The sequence below is a fragment of the Cucurbita moschata genome, unplaced genomic scaffold (assembly GCF_002738365.1).
Source record: "Cucurbita moschata cultivar Rifu unplaced genomic scaffold, Cmos_1.0 Cmo_Scf00017, whole genome shotgun sequence".
In the NCBI taxonomy this organism is placed as follows: Eukaryota; Viridiplantae; Streptophyta; class Magnoliopsida; order Cucurbitales; family Cucurbitaceae; genus Cucurbita; species Cucurbita moschata.
Window position 1 is genome coordinate 3,424,517 of NW_019268533.1, and position 15,785 is coordinate 3,440,301.

The following is a 15,785-nucleotide window of genomic DNA, read 5'->3' on the forward strand; positions in this document are numbered from 1 at the left end:
GCGGAGAAAATGGGATGGCAATGGCAGTGATTTATAGGCATGAAGTAGAGATTATTTTAGGATTATGGATTATTCAAAATATTATTAACAATTAAGATATTATTACTATTATTACTATTATTATTATTATTTTTTTATTACAATTATTATTATTATTATTATTATTATTATTATTATTATTATTATTATTATTATTATTAGTATTATTACTATCATCATTATTATTACTATTATTACTATTACTATTATTAGTATTATTAGTATGATTATTATTATTACTATTATTAGTATTATTAGAATTTTTTAGATCTAAATTATCCGGTAACCCCAATAAATAGAGTGATCCAGACTACTTGAATAACTCTAGTATAGTCGTGAAAGTTACAAGCTCATGAGTTAAAAAGTATAATATGCAATTTTCATTTTAATATCTGTGAATTTAGCAAACATTCACATGGTATCAGAGCAATTTTGGTTTAGCAACCTGGATCCTTTCTTTTCAATGGCTTTTGAAATCTTCTACTATTCTTTTCCACCACCACTACTGGCTTTGACGCCGCAGGGGCAGTCGTCATGGTTGCCACATGCAAAGCCGATTGATTACTCTTCGGCTCCACCCTTTTGACCTCCAAATCATCATTCGCCATACTCCGTACATACAACCGCACCTTTTCCAAACATAGCCTTTTTCATTTTCTTCCCAATTTTCCTTTCATCCTTCACAGAAACCCTAATCTTAGGATCTTCATCAGCGTTCTCTTCGGAAATATACAGAATCTCAATAAGCCCATCGACATTTTGCAGAGATTTACCTTTGGAATCTGGGCGCCGCATTGGCATCTTCGCCAACCAAGTTGCCGCCGCCCTTCTTGCCAAAATTGGCTCCTTCGCCCCAATGTGGCGACTCTTCCGGCTTCAACATTGTCTTTGTCCCTTGCTCTAGGTTTCCCCTTCTACTTCTTGGGGTTAGACATATTCTCACCAGAGCCAAGGCAGCATGTCGCTAAGCGACAATCCCTCTTTATGGGTTAGACATATTCTTTCTGAAGCCAAGGCAGCATCGCCACTTAGCGGCGATCCCTCTGCAATTTTCAATGGCCAAGAAAGTGTTTCTCTACGCCTCCTCTGAACCAAGTTGTTGACATCTTCACGAAAAGTGTTTCTTAATCTCTCTTTGAATTTTTCAGATCCAAGCTTCACGTTCATTCAAATCCGACGCTCAGCTTGCGGTGGGGTGTTAAGGATATTTAGTAATAAATTATAGTTTATCATATATATTATATTTGATATTTTATTATAAGGCAAATATTAGATATTTGCCTTATTAACATAGGTATCTTTCCATTTATTACTATTTCCATATTTTTGTAATTTATTTGATTATAAATAAGATAACTGTAATTACAAGAATATGGAAATAGTAATAAATGGAAAGATACCTATGTTAATAAGGCAAATATCTAATATTTGCCTTATAATAAAATATCAAATATAATATATATGATAAACTATAATTTATTACTAAATATCCTTAACACCCCACCGCAAGCTGAGCGTCGGATTTGAATGAACGTGAAGCTTGGATCTGAAAAATTCAAAGAGAGATTAAGAAACACTTTTCGTGAAGATGTCAACAACTTGGTTCAGAGGAGGCGTAGAGAAACACTTTCTTGGCCATTGAAAATTGCAGAGGGATCGCCGCTAAGTGGCGATGCTGCCTTGGCTTCAGAAAGAATATGTCTAACCCATAAAGAGGGATTGTCGCTTAGCGACATGCTGCCTTGGCTCTGGTGAGAATATGTCTAACCCCAAGAAGTAGAAGGGGAAACCTAGAGCAAGGGACAAAGACAATGTTGAAGCCGGAAGAGTCGCCACATTGGGGCGAAGGAGCCAATTTTGGCGAGAAGGGCAGCTGGAAGAGTCGCCACATTGGGGCGAAGGAGCCAATTTTGGCAAGAAGGGCGGCGGCAACTTGGTTGGCGAAGATGCCAATGCGGCGCCCAGATTCCAAAGGTAAATCTCTGCAAAATGTCGATGGGCTTATTGAGATTCTGTATATTTTCAAAGAGGGATGCTGATGAAGATCCTAAGATTAGGGTTTTTGTGAAGGATGAAGGATGAAGGATGAAGGGAAAATTGGGAAGAAAATGAAAAAGGCTATGTTTGGAAAAGGTGCGGTTGTATGTACGGAGTATGGCGAAGGATGATTTGGAGGTCAAAAGGGTGGAGCCGAAGAGTAATCAATCGGCTTTGCATGTGGCAACCATGATGACTGCCCCTGCGGCGTCAAAGCCAGTAGTGGTGGTGGAAAAGAATAGTAGAAGATTTCAAAAGCCATTGAAAAGAAAGGATCCAGGTTGCTAAACCAAAATTGCTCTAATACCATGTGAATGTTTGCTGAATCTACCACACCTAAATGATGTGAAAGTTATCTTATTTATAATCAAATAAATTACAAGAATATGGAAATAGTAATAAATGGAAAGATACCTATGTTAATAAGGCAAATATCTAATATTTGCCTTATAATAAAATATCAAATATAATATATATGATAAACTATAATTTATTACTAAATATCCTTAACAATATCTAAAATCTTTGTACTAAAAAAACGACATGAATGACTATAAAAGATTGTAACTCTAGTGCCCGTCAATGTTACAATGACCGCTGGTTAATAGTAACTTGATAATACTATAAAAGAAAAAAGAAAATGTAAAATATGACTATTGACCTCTTCAAATGACATCTCCCACGTGTGAGAGAATGGTGAGAGAATGGTGGGCTCACATAGGTTGACTTGGATTTCAAAGGACGGAATCGAACTTTCATTAAAGATATATTCGTGACTAACGATTTAAGCTAGCCAGGTAAGTCGCCTTACTATCGGCATGGTTATATTTGGTGTTGGCACGTGTCATATATACTGATATGTGTGAATTATCTGTGAATCAGTATGCTTATATTATGTTTATGTTATGTTATAATATGTGAATTGTAGGATAATAATTATGGTACGATGTGTTCAAGGATATGTTTGAAATATGATACGAGAAGAATGGACAAAACGAAATGTAACGATAGGAGTAAGATACGTTCATGAAACGTTAAGGTTAGATTACATACCGGAGTGCTATGGATAGGAGACATTGATGAAAAAATATGGTTAGGATATGGGTAGTGTGAATGTTTGCTGAATCCACCACACCTAAATGGTGTGAAAGTTATCTTATTTATAATCAAATAAATTACAAGGATATGGAAATAGTAATAAATGGAAATAACAATAAATGGAAAGATATCTATAGTAATAAGGCAAATATCTATATCAAATATAATATATACGGGAAAGTATAATTTATTACTAAATATCCTTAACACCCCACCGCAAGCTGAACATCAGATTTGAACGAACGTGAAGCTTGGATCTGAAAAATTCAAAGAGGTTGCGAAACACTTTTCGTGAAAATGTCAACACCCTGGTTCAGAGGAGGCGTAGAGAAACACTTTTTTTGGCCATCGAAAATTGCAGAGGGATTGCTGCTTAGCGGCGATGCTGCCTTGGCTTCGGCGAGAATATGTCTAACCCATGAAGAGGGATTGTCGCTTAGCGACGATGCTGCCTTGGCTCTGGTGAGAATATGTCTAACCCCAAGAAGTAGAAGGGGAAACCTAGAGCAAGGGACAAAGACAATGTTGAAGCCGAAAGAGTCGCCACATTGGGCGAATGAGCCAATTTTGGCGAGAAGGGCAGCTGGAAGAGTCGCCACATTGGGGCGAAGGAGCCAATTTTGGCGAGAAGGGTGGCGGCAACTTGGTTGGCGAAGATGCCAGTGCGGCGCCCAGATTCCAAAGGTAAATCTCTACAGAAGGTCGATGGGCTTATTGAGATTCTGTATATTTTCGAAGAGGAATGCTGATGAAGATCCTAAGATTAGGGTTTTTGTGAAGGATGAAGGATGAAGGATGAAGGGAAAATTGGGAAGAAAATGAAAGAGGCTATGTTTGGAAAAGGTGAGGTTGTATGTACAGAGTATGGCGAAGGATGATTTGGAGGTCAAAAGGGTGGAGCCGAAGAATAATCAATCGGCTCTGCATGTGGCAGCCATGACGACTGCCCCTGCGGCGTCAAAGCCAACAGTGGTGGTGGAGAAGAACAGTAGAAGATTTCAAAAGCCATTGAAAAGAAAGAATCCGGGTTGCTAAACCAAAATGGCTCTGATACCATGTGAATGTTTGATTAATCCACCACACCTAAATGGTGTGAAAGTTATCTTATTTATAATCAAATAAATTACAAGGATATGGAAATAGTAATAAATGGAAATAACAATAAATGGAAAGATACCTATAGTAATAAGGCAAATGTTAGATATTTGCCTTATAATAAAATATCAAATATAATATATACGGGAAAGTATAATTTATTACTAAATATCCTTAACACCCCACCGCAAGCTGAGCGTCAGATTTGAACGAACGTGAAGCTTGGATCTGAAAAATTCAAAGAGGTTGCGAAACACTTTTCGTGAAGATGTCAACAACCTGGTTCAGAGGAGGCGTAGAGAAACACTTTCTTGGCCATCGAAAATTGCAGAGGGATTGCTGCTTAGCGGCGATGCTGCCTTGGCTTCGGCGAGAATATGTCTAACCCATGAAGAGGGATTGTCGCTTAGCGACGATGCTGCCTTGGCTCTGGTGAGAATATGTCTAACCCCAAGAAGTAGAAGGGGAAACCTAGAGCAAGGGACAAAGACAATGTTGAAGCCGAAAGAGTCGCCACATTGGGCGAAGGAGCCAATTTTGGCGAGAAGGGCAGCTGGAAGAGTCGCCACATTGGGGCGAAGGAGCCAATTTTGGCGAGAAGGGCGGCGGCAACTTGGTTGGCGAAGATGCCAGTGCGGCGCCCAGATTCCAAAGGTAAATCTCTGCAAAATGTCGATGGGCTTATTGAGATTCTGTATATTTTCGAAGAGGAATGCTGATGAAGATCCTAAGATTAGGGTTTTTGTGAAGGATGAAGGATGAAGGATGAAGGGAAAATTGGGAAGAAAATGAAAGAGGCTATGTTTGGAAAAGGTGAGGTTGTATGTACAGAGTATGGCGAAGGATGATTTGGAGGTCAAAAGGGTGGAGCCGAAGAATAATCAATCGGCTCTGCATGTGGCAGCCATGACGACTGCCCCTGCGGCGTCAAAGCCAACAGTGGTGGTGGAGAAGAACAGTAGAAGATTTCAAAAGCCATTGAAAAGAAAGAATCCGGGTTGCTAAACCAAAATGGCTCTGATACCATGTGAATGTTTGATTAATCCACCACACCTAAATGGTGTGAAAGTTATCTTATTTATAATCAAATAAATTACAAGGATATGGAAATAGTAATAAATGGAAATAACAATAAATGGAAAGATATCTATAGTAATAAGGCAAATGTTAGATATTTGCCTTATAATAAAATATCAAATATAATATATACGGGAAAGTATAATTTATTACTAAATATCCTTAACACCCCACCGCAAGCTGAGCGTCAGATTTGAACGAACGTGAAGCTTGGATCTGAAAAATTCAAAGAGGTTGCGAAACACTTTTCGTGAAGATGTCAACAACCTGGTTCAGAGGAGGCGTAGAGAAACACTTTCTTGGCCATCGAAAATTGCAGAGGGATTGCTGCTTAGCGGCGATGCTGCCTTGGCTTCGGCGAGAATATGTCTAACCCATGAAGAGGGATTGTCGCTTAGCGACGATGCTGCCTTGGCTCTGGTGAGAATATGTCTAACCCCAAGAAGTAGAAGGGGAAACCTAGAGCAAGGGACAAAGACAATGTTGAAGCCGAAAGAGTCGCCACATTGGGCGAAGGAGCCAATTTTGGCGAGAAGGGCAGCTGGAAGAGTCGCCACATTGGGGCGAAGGAGCCAATTTTGGCGAGAAGGGCGGCGGCAACTTGGTTGGCGAAGATGCCAGTGCGGCGCCCAGATTCCAAAGGTAAATCTCTGCAGAAGGTCGATGGGCTTATTGAGATTCTGTATATTTTCGAAGAGGAATGCTGATGAAGATCCTAAGATTAGGGTTTTTGTGAAGGATGAAGGATGAAGGATGAAGGGAAAATTGGGAAGAAAATGAAAGAGGCTATGTTTGGAAAAGGTGAGGTTGTATGTACAGAGTATGGCGAAGGATGATTTGGAGGTCAAAAGGGTGGAGCCGAAGAATAATCAATCGGCCCTGCATGTGGCAGCCATGACGACTGCCCCTGCGGCGTCAAAGCCAACAGTGGTGGTGGAGAAGAACAGTAGAAGATTTCAAAAGCCATTGAAAAGAAAGAATCCGGGTTGCTAAACCAAAATGGCTCTGATACCATGTGAATGTTTGATTAATCCACCACACCTAAATGGTGTGAAAGTTATCTTATTTATAATCAAATAAATTACAAGGATATGGAAATAGTAATAAATGGAAATAACAATAAATGGAAAGATACCTATAGTAATAAGGCAAATGTTAGATATTTGCCTTATAATAAAATATCAAATATAATATATATGGTAAACTATAATTTATTACTAAATATCCTTAACACCCCACCGCAAGCTAAGCGTCGGATTTAAACGAACGTGAAGCTTGAATCTGAAAAATTCAAAGAGGTTGAGAAACACTTTTCGTGAAGATGTTAACAACCTGGTTCAGAGGAGGCGTAGAGAAACACTTTCTTGGCCATCGAAAACTGCAGAGAGATCGCCGCTCAGCGGCGATGCTGCCTTGGCTTCGGTGAGAATATGTCTAACCCATGAAGAGGGATTGTCGCTTAGCGACGATGCTGCCTTGGCTCTGGTGAGAATATGTCTAACCCCAAGAAGTAGAAGGGGAAACCTAGAGCAAGGGACAAAGACAATGTTGAAGCCGAAAGAGTCGCCACATTGGGCGAATGAGCCAATTTTGGCGAGAAGGGCAGCTGGAAGAGTCGCCACATTGGGGCGAAGGAGCCAATTTTGGCGAGAAGGGTGGCGGCAACTTGGTTGGCGAAGATGCCAGTGCGGCGCCCAGATTCCAAAGGTAAATCTCTACAGAAGGTCGATGGGCTTATTGAGATTCTGTATATTTTCGAAGAGGAATGCTGATGAAGATCCTAAGATTAGGGTTTTTGTGAAGGATGAAGGATGAAGGATGAAGGGAAAATTGGGAAGAAAATGAAAGAGGCTATGTTTGGAAAAGGTGAGGTTGTATGTACAGAGTATGGCGAAGGATGATTTGGAGGTCAAAAGGGTGGAGCCGAAGAATAATCAATCGGCTCTGCATGTGGCAGCCATGACGACTGCCCCTGCGGCGTCAAAGCCAACAATGGTGGTGGAGAAGAACAGTAGAAGATTTCAAAAGCCATTGAAAAGAAAGAATCCGGGTTGCTAAACCAAAATGGCTCTGATACCATGTGAATGTTTGCTGAATCCACCACACCTAAATGGTGTGAAAGTTATCTTATTTATAATCAAATAAATTATAAGGATATGGAAATAGTAATAAATGGAAATAACAATAAATGGAAAGATATCTATAGTAATAAGGCAAATATCTATATCAAATATAATATATACGGGAAAGTATAATTTATTACTAAATATCCTTAACAGGTAGAAAGGGATAGGTGATGAAAAATATGGTTAGGATATGGGTAGAAAGGGATAGGTTTGTGATAGGTTGATAGAACAGTACCGTTAGGATACGTTCTTGTGATGATATGACTAAGGTACGTTATGAAATGACATGTTAAAAGCATGGAGCGTTATGTTATGATTTCTAAATTGTATGTATACAACATTTTATGAATGATATGACACTACGATAAATGAATGAAATGTAACCCCGTTAGGATTATGTATGATACGTAGACTGAAAAATGAGAAATGACATGTTAAGCATGAAAGATGATAGCTGGATTATATTCATTAATGATAAAAGTAGAAATATTGGGGACCTCATGCTTCTGGGGGATACCCCTATTCCATTACGAGGGTATGGACGCGTACATCCAATGGCAGGGGGACTTTCGTTATGTTTTGCATAGCACTGCCGTGACGGTTACTAGTTCTAATGGGTGTCCGGCCTAAGGAACTCCTAGAGTATGCTCGCCCGACAATGAAAGTGGCCCAGCGGTGTGCGAACTGACTGGTGAGTCCATATTCGCACGTATGGGCTGTGTGTAGAGTATATGGTACACGTACAAATTACACGTTAGAACAGTACCGTAAGAAAATAGAATGAAAGAATAGGTAATGGGTCCCGTCATTGCATTCGCATGTTCTTGCATTTAACTCCCCAATAGTGGGGTCACTTACTGAGTATGTCTTTTAATACTCAAGCCATGTGCTACTACATTTTTCAGGTTAAGGCAAGGCGTTTCTGTACGACTAACAATATCGCAACTCGAGACTATGACACATGCATAGGGTAGTGGTATTTATTTTCTTAGACTTAGGCTAGATATGATGTCTTTAACTTAAACGCTTAGTTATTCTATTTAGTCTTTTGTTATGTCGTTGTAAAGATGTTTTCGAAACACGCAAGTCCATGGTTGTGTTTTTCAGAGAATAAGTTGTTTTAAACATTTTTCGAAGTTTAATGTTCACGTAAGAGTTATATTTCTGCATTATAGATGAGTATGAAATGTTAGTAGTAACTCCGAGTATGTGGAAATTTAGGGTCGTTACATTATGACACGTGCAAAACCACAAGCACATGTCATCATACAAACATCTTCTAACATACCAATATTAAGGCCACTTACTTGACTAGCTTAAGCTCGAATCACCCATTTATTCTAGTTCGATTTTGTCCTTTCAAATTCATGTCAACCTATGTGAGTCCATAACATACATTTTGAAGTTCAAACTTCGGCCAAACTATTTTGCTAAATTATACAATAGTTCATGGGTTAGACTTTATACCACCATTAGACACTTTGATGGGATTAGTTATTATTAATTTTTTTTTTTTTACTCATAACCATCACATGCTTCAACAATAAAATTTATTGTTGAAGAAAAAGAGATGAATGGCAAAAAAAAAAAAAAAAAAAAAAAAAAAAAAAAAAAAAAAAAACTATGATGCAAAAAAAGNTAATCTCTTGTAAAGTTTGAAACTTCAAATTATATTTACATGGGAATTGACTAACATATATCATATAATCAGTATGCCACATTATACCACGTATTATAACATTGATATAACATATCATAATCATATCATTACATAAATATATCATATTATTTTATAATCATATATGTGTAATGGACCATTTAGGATACCTAGGCCATTGTATAAATTATACGGGATACATATACACATACATATAGGCTAAATTATTCAATTGTCTTTTAGATAGCCGCCATAAGATAATGGTCTGATATGATAGGTCCCATTTATGATTGTATGTGTTTGCATTTGACCCCAATAACAGGGTCGCTTAATGAGTATTTCTTAAAATATTCAAATCACGTGCTACTTCTATTCCACGTAAAGGCAAGACATCCCTATGCAGCTTATTACAATTTGAGACCATGCCAGATGCATTTATTTTTTTAGACTTAGACAAGAATAGGATGTTTTTAATTTAAATGTTTATTTATTTCACGTTGTCTCTTTCTAAAGTGTTTTTGAACACGTGAATGCATGACAATGTTTTAAGATGAAGCTTATGTTTTTTTTTTTTTGAAGAAGTTTAAATATTTATTTCCACCTATAAATGAGATAGGCTTACTATACAATATATGTTAATCCTTATCGAAATTAAAAAAATACCCTAATCACTTCTCCATAAATACATTAATATAATTTCACTAGGGGTGAGGTTACAATTACTAATAACTAATTTCATCTCTCCATCATTCTCTCACACGTAGGAGATGTCATTTGAAGAGGTTAATAGCCATATTTTACATTTTTCTTTTTCTTTTATAGTATTATCAAGTTACTATTAACCAGCCGTCATTGTAACATTGACGGGCACTAGAGTTAGAATCTTTTATAGTCATTCATGTCGTTTTTTTAGTACAAAGATTTTAGATATTAAAATGAAAATTGCATATTATACTTTTTAACTCATGAGCTTGTAACTTTCACGACTATACTAGAGTTATTCAAGTAGTCTAGACTAGGTTATTTATTGGGATTACAGATAATTTAGATCTAAAAAGTTCTAATAATACTAATAATAGTAATAATAATGATGATAGATAGTAGCAGCAATAATAATAATAATAATAATAATAATAATAAAAATAATAATAATAATTTGATATAAATCTTAATTGTTAATAATATTTTGAATAATCCATAATCCTAAAATAATCTCCTTGTTCATATAATATTTCATAACTTCATGCCTATAAATCACTGCCATTGCCATCCCATTTTCTCCACACCAACTCCAAATAATGGATATTTTCAAGCTCTCCCTCCTCCTCTTCTATGTCTTGAGCATTGCCATGCTCCCCTCGTCTTTCGCTCAAGACTCGCCTCAAGATTATGTCGATGCCCACAACAAAGCTCGTGCTGAAGTTGGTGTTGGGCCGGTCCAGTGGGACGAAAAAGTAGCTAATTTTGCTCGACAATATGGCAACAAACACATCAATGACTGTGAAGCGGTGCACTCACACGGACCATTTGGAGAGAATATTTCATATGGTTTTCCTGACTTATCAGGCACTGCTGCAGTTCAGGAATGGGTTGATGAGAAGCAATTCTACGATCTTAGCACCAATACTTGTGCACCTTACAGTGTGTGTGGCCATTACACTCAAGTGGTTTGGAGAAACTCAGTGAGAATTGGATGTGCTAAAGTGATATGCACAAACAATCGTGGTACATTAATCATTTGCAACTATGATCCACCAGGTAATATCCCGGGCGAAAGGCCATTCAGTACTGATCCGTTAATCAGAATTGCTAAATAAAAACAACTTTAGATATGATCTATCGGTTGATCATACTATTATGACATATATATATATACTCCGTGAGAGTTACTAAATAAAAACAACTTTCGATATGATCTATCTACTGATCATATTATTATGAATGTTATATACTGATCATCTTTATGTGTGATGTGAATATTTTATATATATGTATATTATATATATATATTACTATTATCAATGAAATAATGAAAATGAGAAGATTTATATTATAATCAATTTAATATTAAGTTTTAATGATATTAAAATATAAAGGATACATTTTGATGCTATAATTATAATTATAATTATAATCAAAAGCTAATAATAACTAATCTCGAGGAGAAGATGTCACCGGAAGAGGTCAATAGTCATGTTTTACTTATTGAATGATATTAATTTCATTTAATTAATTAGATTTAGTTAGAAATTAAATGATAAGAATTAACTTTGTCTAACGGAATTCTCTAAATACGATTTTGCTTTTTATTTTCTATAAATTTTTTATAATGTTTGGTGTATATCGTGACAACTCATTTTATAGTAAAAATCTGAAACTTTTTATAGTTTTTTTTTTTAATATCTATAATGGATGCTACAGTATAGTTATGAAACTAAAATATATAATAACATTTTTTTACGCTATAATATAGTATTTATAGTTTTGATCTTATGTTATAATGCTCGTTATCTGAGCTAATTAAGTGACATCTCTCCATACCCTCAATAGAGATGGATAAAAAACTCGATTAACCCAACTTAGTTTATATGATTTACGGGTTGTTTTCAAATAAATGAAATTCTTTTTATCGAATTTGTTCATTGGTTTTTATCAAATTAGCTGAATCTAACCTAAACAATTGATTTTAAAAAAATGTCTTAATGCAAACTACGAACCGTCGTTGCTCAAAGTATATAATATCATAATATTAGAAATTTTACAATACGAACAATTGGTTTAGATCTAAAAACTATCTCAACCAAACTTAAAAACACTCATTGCTCAACTCGGAGCAATTGGTTTAGCTCCCTCCTTCTCCCTCTCGATTTTCCATTCTAACTCCGACCCAAACTTCCAATCTTTGCTCCCATCGTCTCACAAAAAGTCTCAAATTTGTGGCCAATTTGTGTTTTGCCCACAAATTTGAGAGGGAGACATGACCAAGCGTCCTTATTTCTTTTTACCTATCCCGATATTTTTTCAATTTAAAAAGTTCAATAAACACTTTTTTTTTCCTTAAAAATAAAAGATATGACAGGATGAAAACATTGTATATATTTTACGTCATCTTGAAGCTCTAAATGAGTAAAATAAAGGGGTACAAAATAGAATCATCTCAGTGTCTGAGTATGAGGTTGATTTGATTAGTAAAGCGATGCATTTAACAACTAAGTTCGGTTCGATTGGGTTATTAGGGGTGTATATTAAACCCAACAATCGAAACAGACCCTTCCCAAATTATAGGAGTCGAGTTGGGTAACATAGCATTTTGAGTTGGATCGAGTTAATTTTCTAAAATCGAATAAGTTAGGTTCAAGTTTCAAATTCATAGGATAAATTTTTAGATCGACAGCCTCGGGTTTAGGTGGACAACCCGACAAATACACATGGACAGAAATTAACTTATCGACTCTCCATATAGTACAATGGGCCCGAAACGAGCAATCACATAAAATATATTGAGATAACCAGCATAAATGTGTTTTTGCCGCAGTTGTAATAGAGTATTATATGAAATCAGGCCTGGGTTTAAATTTTTTCCATAAAAAAAACTCTTAATATTTTATAATATAATAACCATAAACTATGAAACAACTAACATATATTTTATATTATTTTTAAATACATTATTTATAATATGAATAAAACAAATCATTATTTATATTGTTTATATTATTTTTAAAACACAAACTAATAACAACCATCTATATTTTTTATATTAATTTTAAACGCATTGAAATTCGATAAAATTTGGAGGAGTAAATACATTTCAAAGATTTTTATTTTTATTTTTTATGTGTAAGTAAACTATCTACTCTAACCTAATCATATTTTAACTATTTTAATTAATAATAATAGTATGATATTCATTTTAATTTATACGGTGGAATTTGAACATTGGACTGCTTAATCGACAAATATGTTCTGTTTTTTTTTTCCTAATCTTTTATTTGAGAGTTTTTTTTTTTTTTTTTTTTAAGTCCAGATACAATGGGAAAGGAAAACCTCTAATTTTTCCTTTTCGGGTTTCCCCTCAAGGCTTTTAAAATGTGTTCACTAGGGAAAGATTTTCATACCCTTAAAAACGGTGTTTAAATGTGTCTATTAGGAAAAAGTTTTCACTCTTAAAAACCGTGTTTCGTTCTTCTCCCCAACTGATGAGATTCTCACAATCCACCTCCCTTCAGTGTCCAGCGTCCTCGTTGGCACTCGTTCCCTTCTCCAATCGATGTGGGACCACCACCAAAACCCCACACCCCTTCGGGGCTCAGCGTCCTTATTAGCGATGTTTCGTTCTCCTCCCAACCGATATGGGATCTCACAATCCACTCCCCTTCAGGGTCCAGCGTCCTCGCTGACACTCAATTCATTTCTCAAATCGATGTTGGACCACCACCAAATCCACCTCCCTTCGGGATTCAGCGACCTTATTGACACACCGCCTCGTGTCTACCCCCCTTCGATCGGGGAACAGCCTCCTCGCTGGCACGTCGTCCAGTGTCTGGCTTTGTTACCATTTGTAACAGCCCAAGCCCATCACCAGAAGATATTATCCTCTTTGGGTTTTCCTTTTCGGGCTTCCCTTCAATGTTTTTAAAACGTGTCTGCTAGAGAAAAGTTTCCACATCCCTATAAAAGGTGTTTCGTTCTTCTTACCAACGGATGTTGATCTCACCATACAACTGTAAATTAGACATTTATTAGACAATTTAAAAATTCAAAATTAATGTACATGTAGATTCATTAATTTTTTATCGTTATTTAATAAGTTCGTTTTTTTAGCATATTTTATTACAAGTGGGATACTAAAATTTTGTTGTGTATGCTAAGCTTTTGAATAGTCCACAATCCTAAAATAACGTACTTGATCGTATAATATTCAACAAGTTCATGCTTATAAATCACAGCCATAGCCATCCCATTTTCTCCACACCAAACTTCTAACCATTGTTGGCGTTGGGCCGGTCAAGTGGGACGAAAGGGTAGCTAGATTTGCTCGACAATATGCCAACCAACATAAACATAACTGTAAGTTGGTGCACGCACGCGAACGATATGGAGAAAATCTTGCATGGAGCAGCTAAAACTTATGGGGCATTGCTGCAGTTTGGATGTGGGTCATCGAGAAGTAATATTACCATCCTCGCACCAATATTTGTGCGGCTGGTAAGGTGTGTGGCCATTACACTCAAGTGGTGCGGAAAAAGTCGGTGAGAATTGGATGTGCCAAAGTGAGATGCACAAACAATCGTGGTACGTTCATCACTTGCAACTATGATCCACCGGGCAATGTCAGAGGTCAAAGGCCATTCTAAGAATGTTTATAACTAAAATAAAAGTGTTGGTCAGAGTTACTAAATAAAAATAACTTTAGTTTGATCTTTGTCCTTCCGAATGTTTTAGATATGGTACATCTTCCTATTATTAATAAAATAATGAAAATGAGAAGGTTTAAATCGTGTCTAAAAAATAGTTCAAGATCTCTTAATCATCCCCCGGCCCAAACTTCTCATAGCATATAATCATCTTAGGGCACAACCTTATCACTACCAACTCATATTCATCGTAAGTACATATGAAAACCCTTATCAGTCGAGAAAAGTTCACTATTAAGAGTTATTAGCTACCCCTAATAGTGAAGATATAGTACGATAAACTATCGGGGAGCGACCTCATATCATTGTCAACTAATGATCGATACTTTGTAGACCCACATCACTTGAGATGATGTAACGACTCTAAATTTCTACTTATCTAGAGTCGCTATTGTCATCATATCGTATATCATTTATAGGCGGAAATAAATGTTTAAACTTCTTCAAAAAAAAAAGATAACCTTCATCTTAAAACATTGTCATGGAGTCACGTGTTCAAAAACACCTTTAAAATGACACAACGAGCTACTAAATGAAATAAATAAACATTTAAATTAAAAACATCCTATTCTAGCCTAAGTCTAAAAAAATAAATGCAACTATCCTATGCATGTGTCATGGTCTCGAATTGTAATACTCTCGTCAGCCGTATAGGGATGTCTTGCCTTTACCTGGAATAGAAGTAGCATGCGGCTTGAATATTTTAAGAAATACTCATTAAGTGACCCTGCAGTTGGGGATCAAATGCAAACACATACAATCATAAATGAGACCTATCATATTAGCCAATTTTCCAATGGCGGCTATCTAAACAGGCAATTGAATAATTTAGCCTAGTCAATATCGTAAATGACCATAATTTAGCCTATATGTATGTGTATATGTATCCCATTAATTTATACAATGGCACACATATCCTAAATGGTCCATTAAATGCAGATAATTATAAAATGATATGATTATGATATGTTATATCAATGTTATAATACGTGTTATAATGTGACGTTAGGCAATTCCCACGTAAAATATAATTCATGAGAGGTAATTTGAAGTTTCAAACTTCGTTTTATAAGATTATCTTTTGACTTTGCATCATAGTTTTTTTCTTTTTTGTAATTTTTTGGAAATCAATTCGTAACCATTTTTAAAGAAAACGTCAAAATTGTGAAAATTAAATTACAAAAAAAAAAAAAAAAAAAAAAAAAAAAAAAAAAAAAAAAAAAAAAAAAAAAAAAAAAA

At 35.9% G+C, this 15,785-nt stretch overlaps 1 protein-coding gene across 1 annotated transcript; it reads left to right on the plus strand.

Moving 5' to 3' along the window:
* Positions 1-10,392: 10,392 nt before the first annotated feature.
* Positions 10,393-11,071, plus strand: LOC111454848 (pathogenesis-related protein 1-like). Its single transcript, XM_023096320.1, has one exon. It carries the CDS (start codon positions 10,428-10,430, stop codon positions 10,944-10,946), a length of 519 nt encoding a protein of 172 aa, XP_022952088.1. The 5' UTR covers positions 10,393-10,427; the 3' UTR covers positions 10,947-11,071.
* The last annotated feature ends 4,714 nt before the right edge of the window (positions 11,072-15,785 follow it).

Coding starts and splice junctions, on each gene's coding strand:
- LOC111454848 (XM_023096320.1), top strand. CDS start 10,428: ATGGATATTTTCAAGCTCTCCCTCCTCCTCTTCTATGTCTTGAGCATT.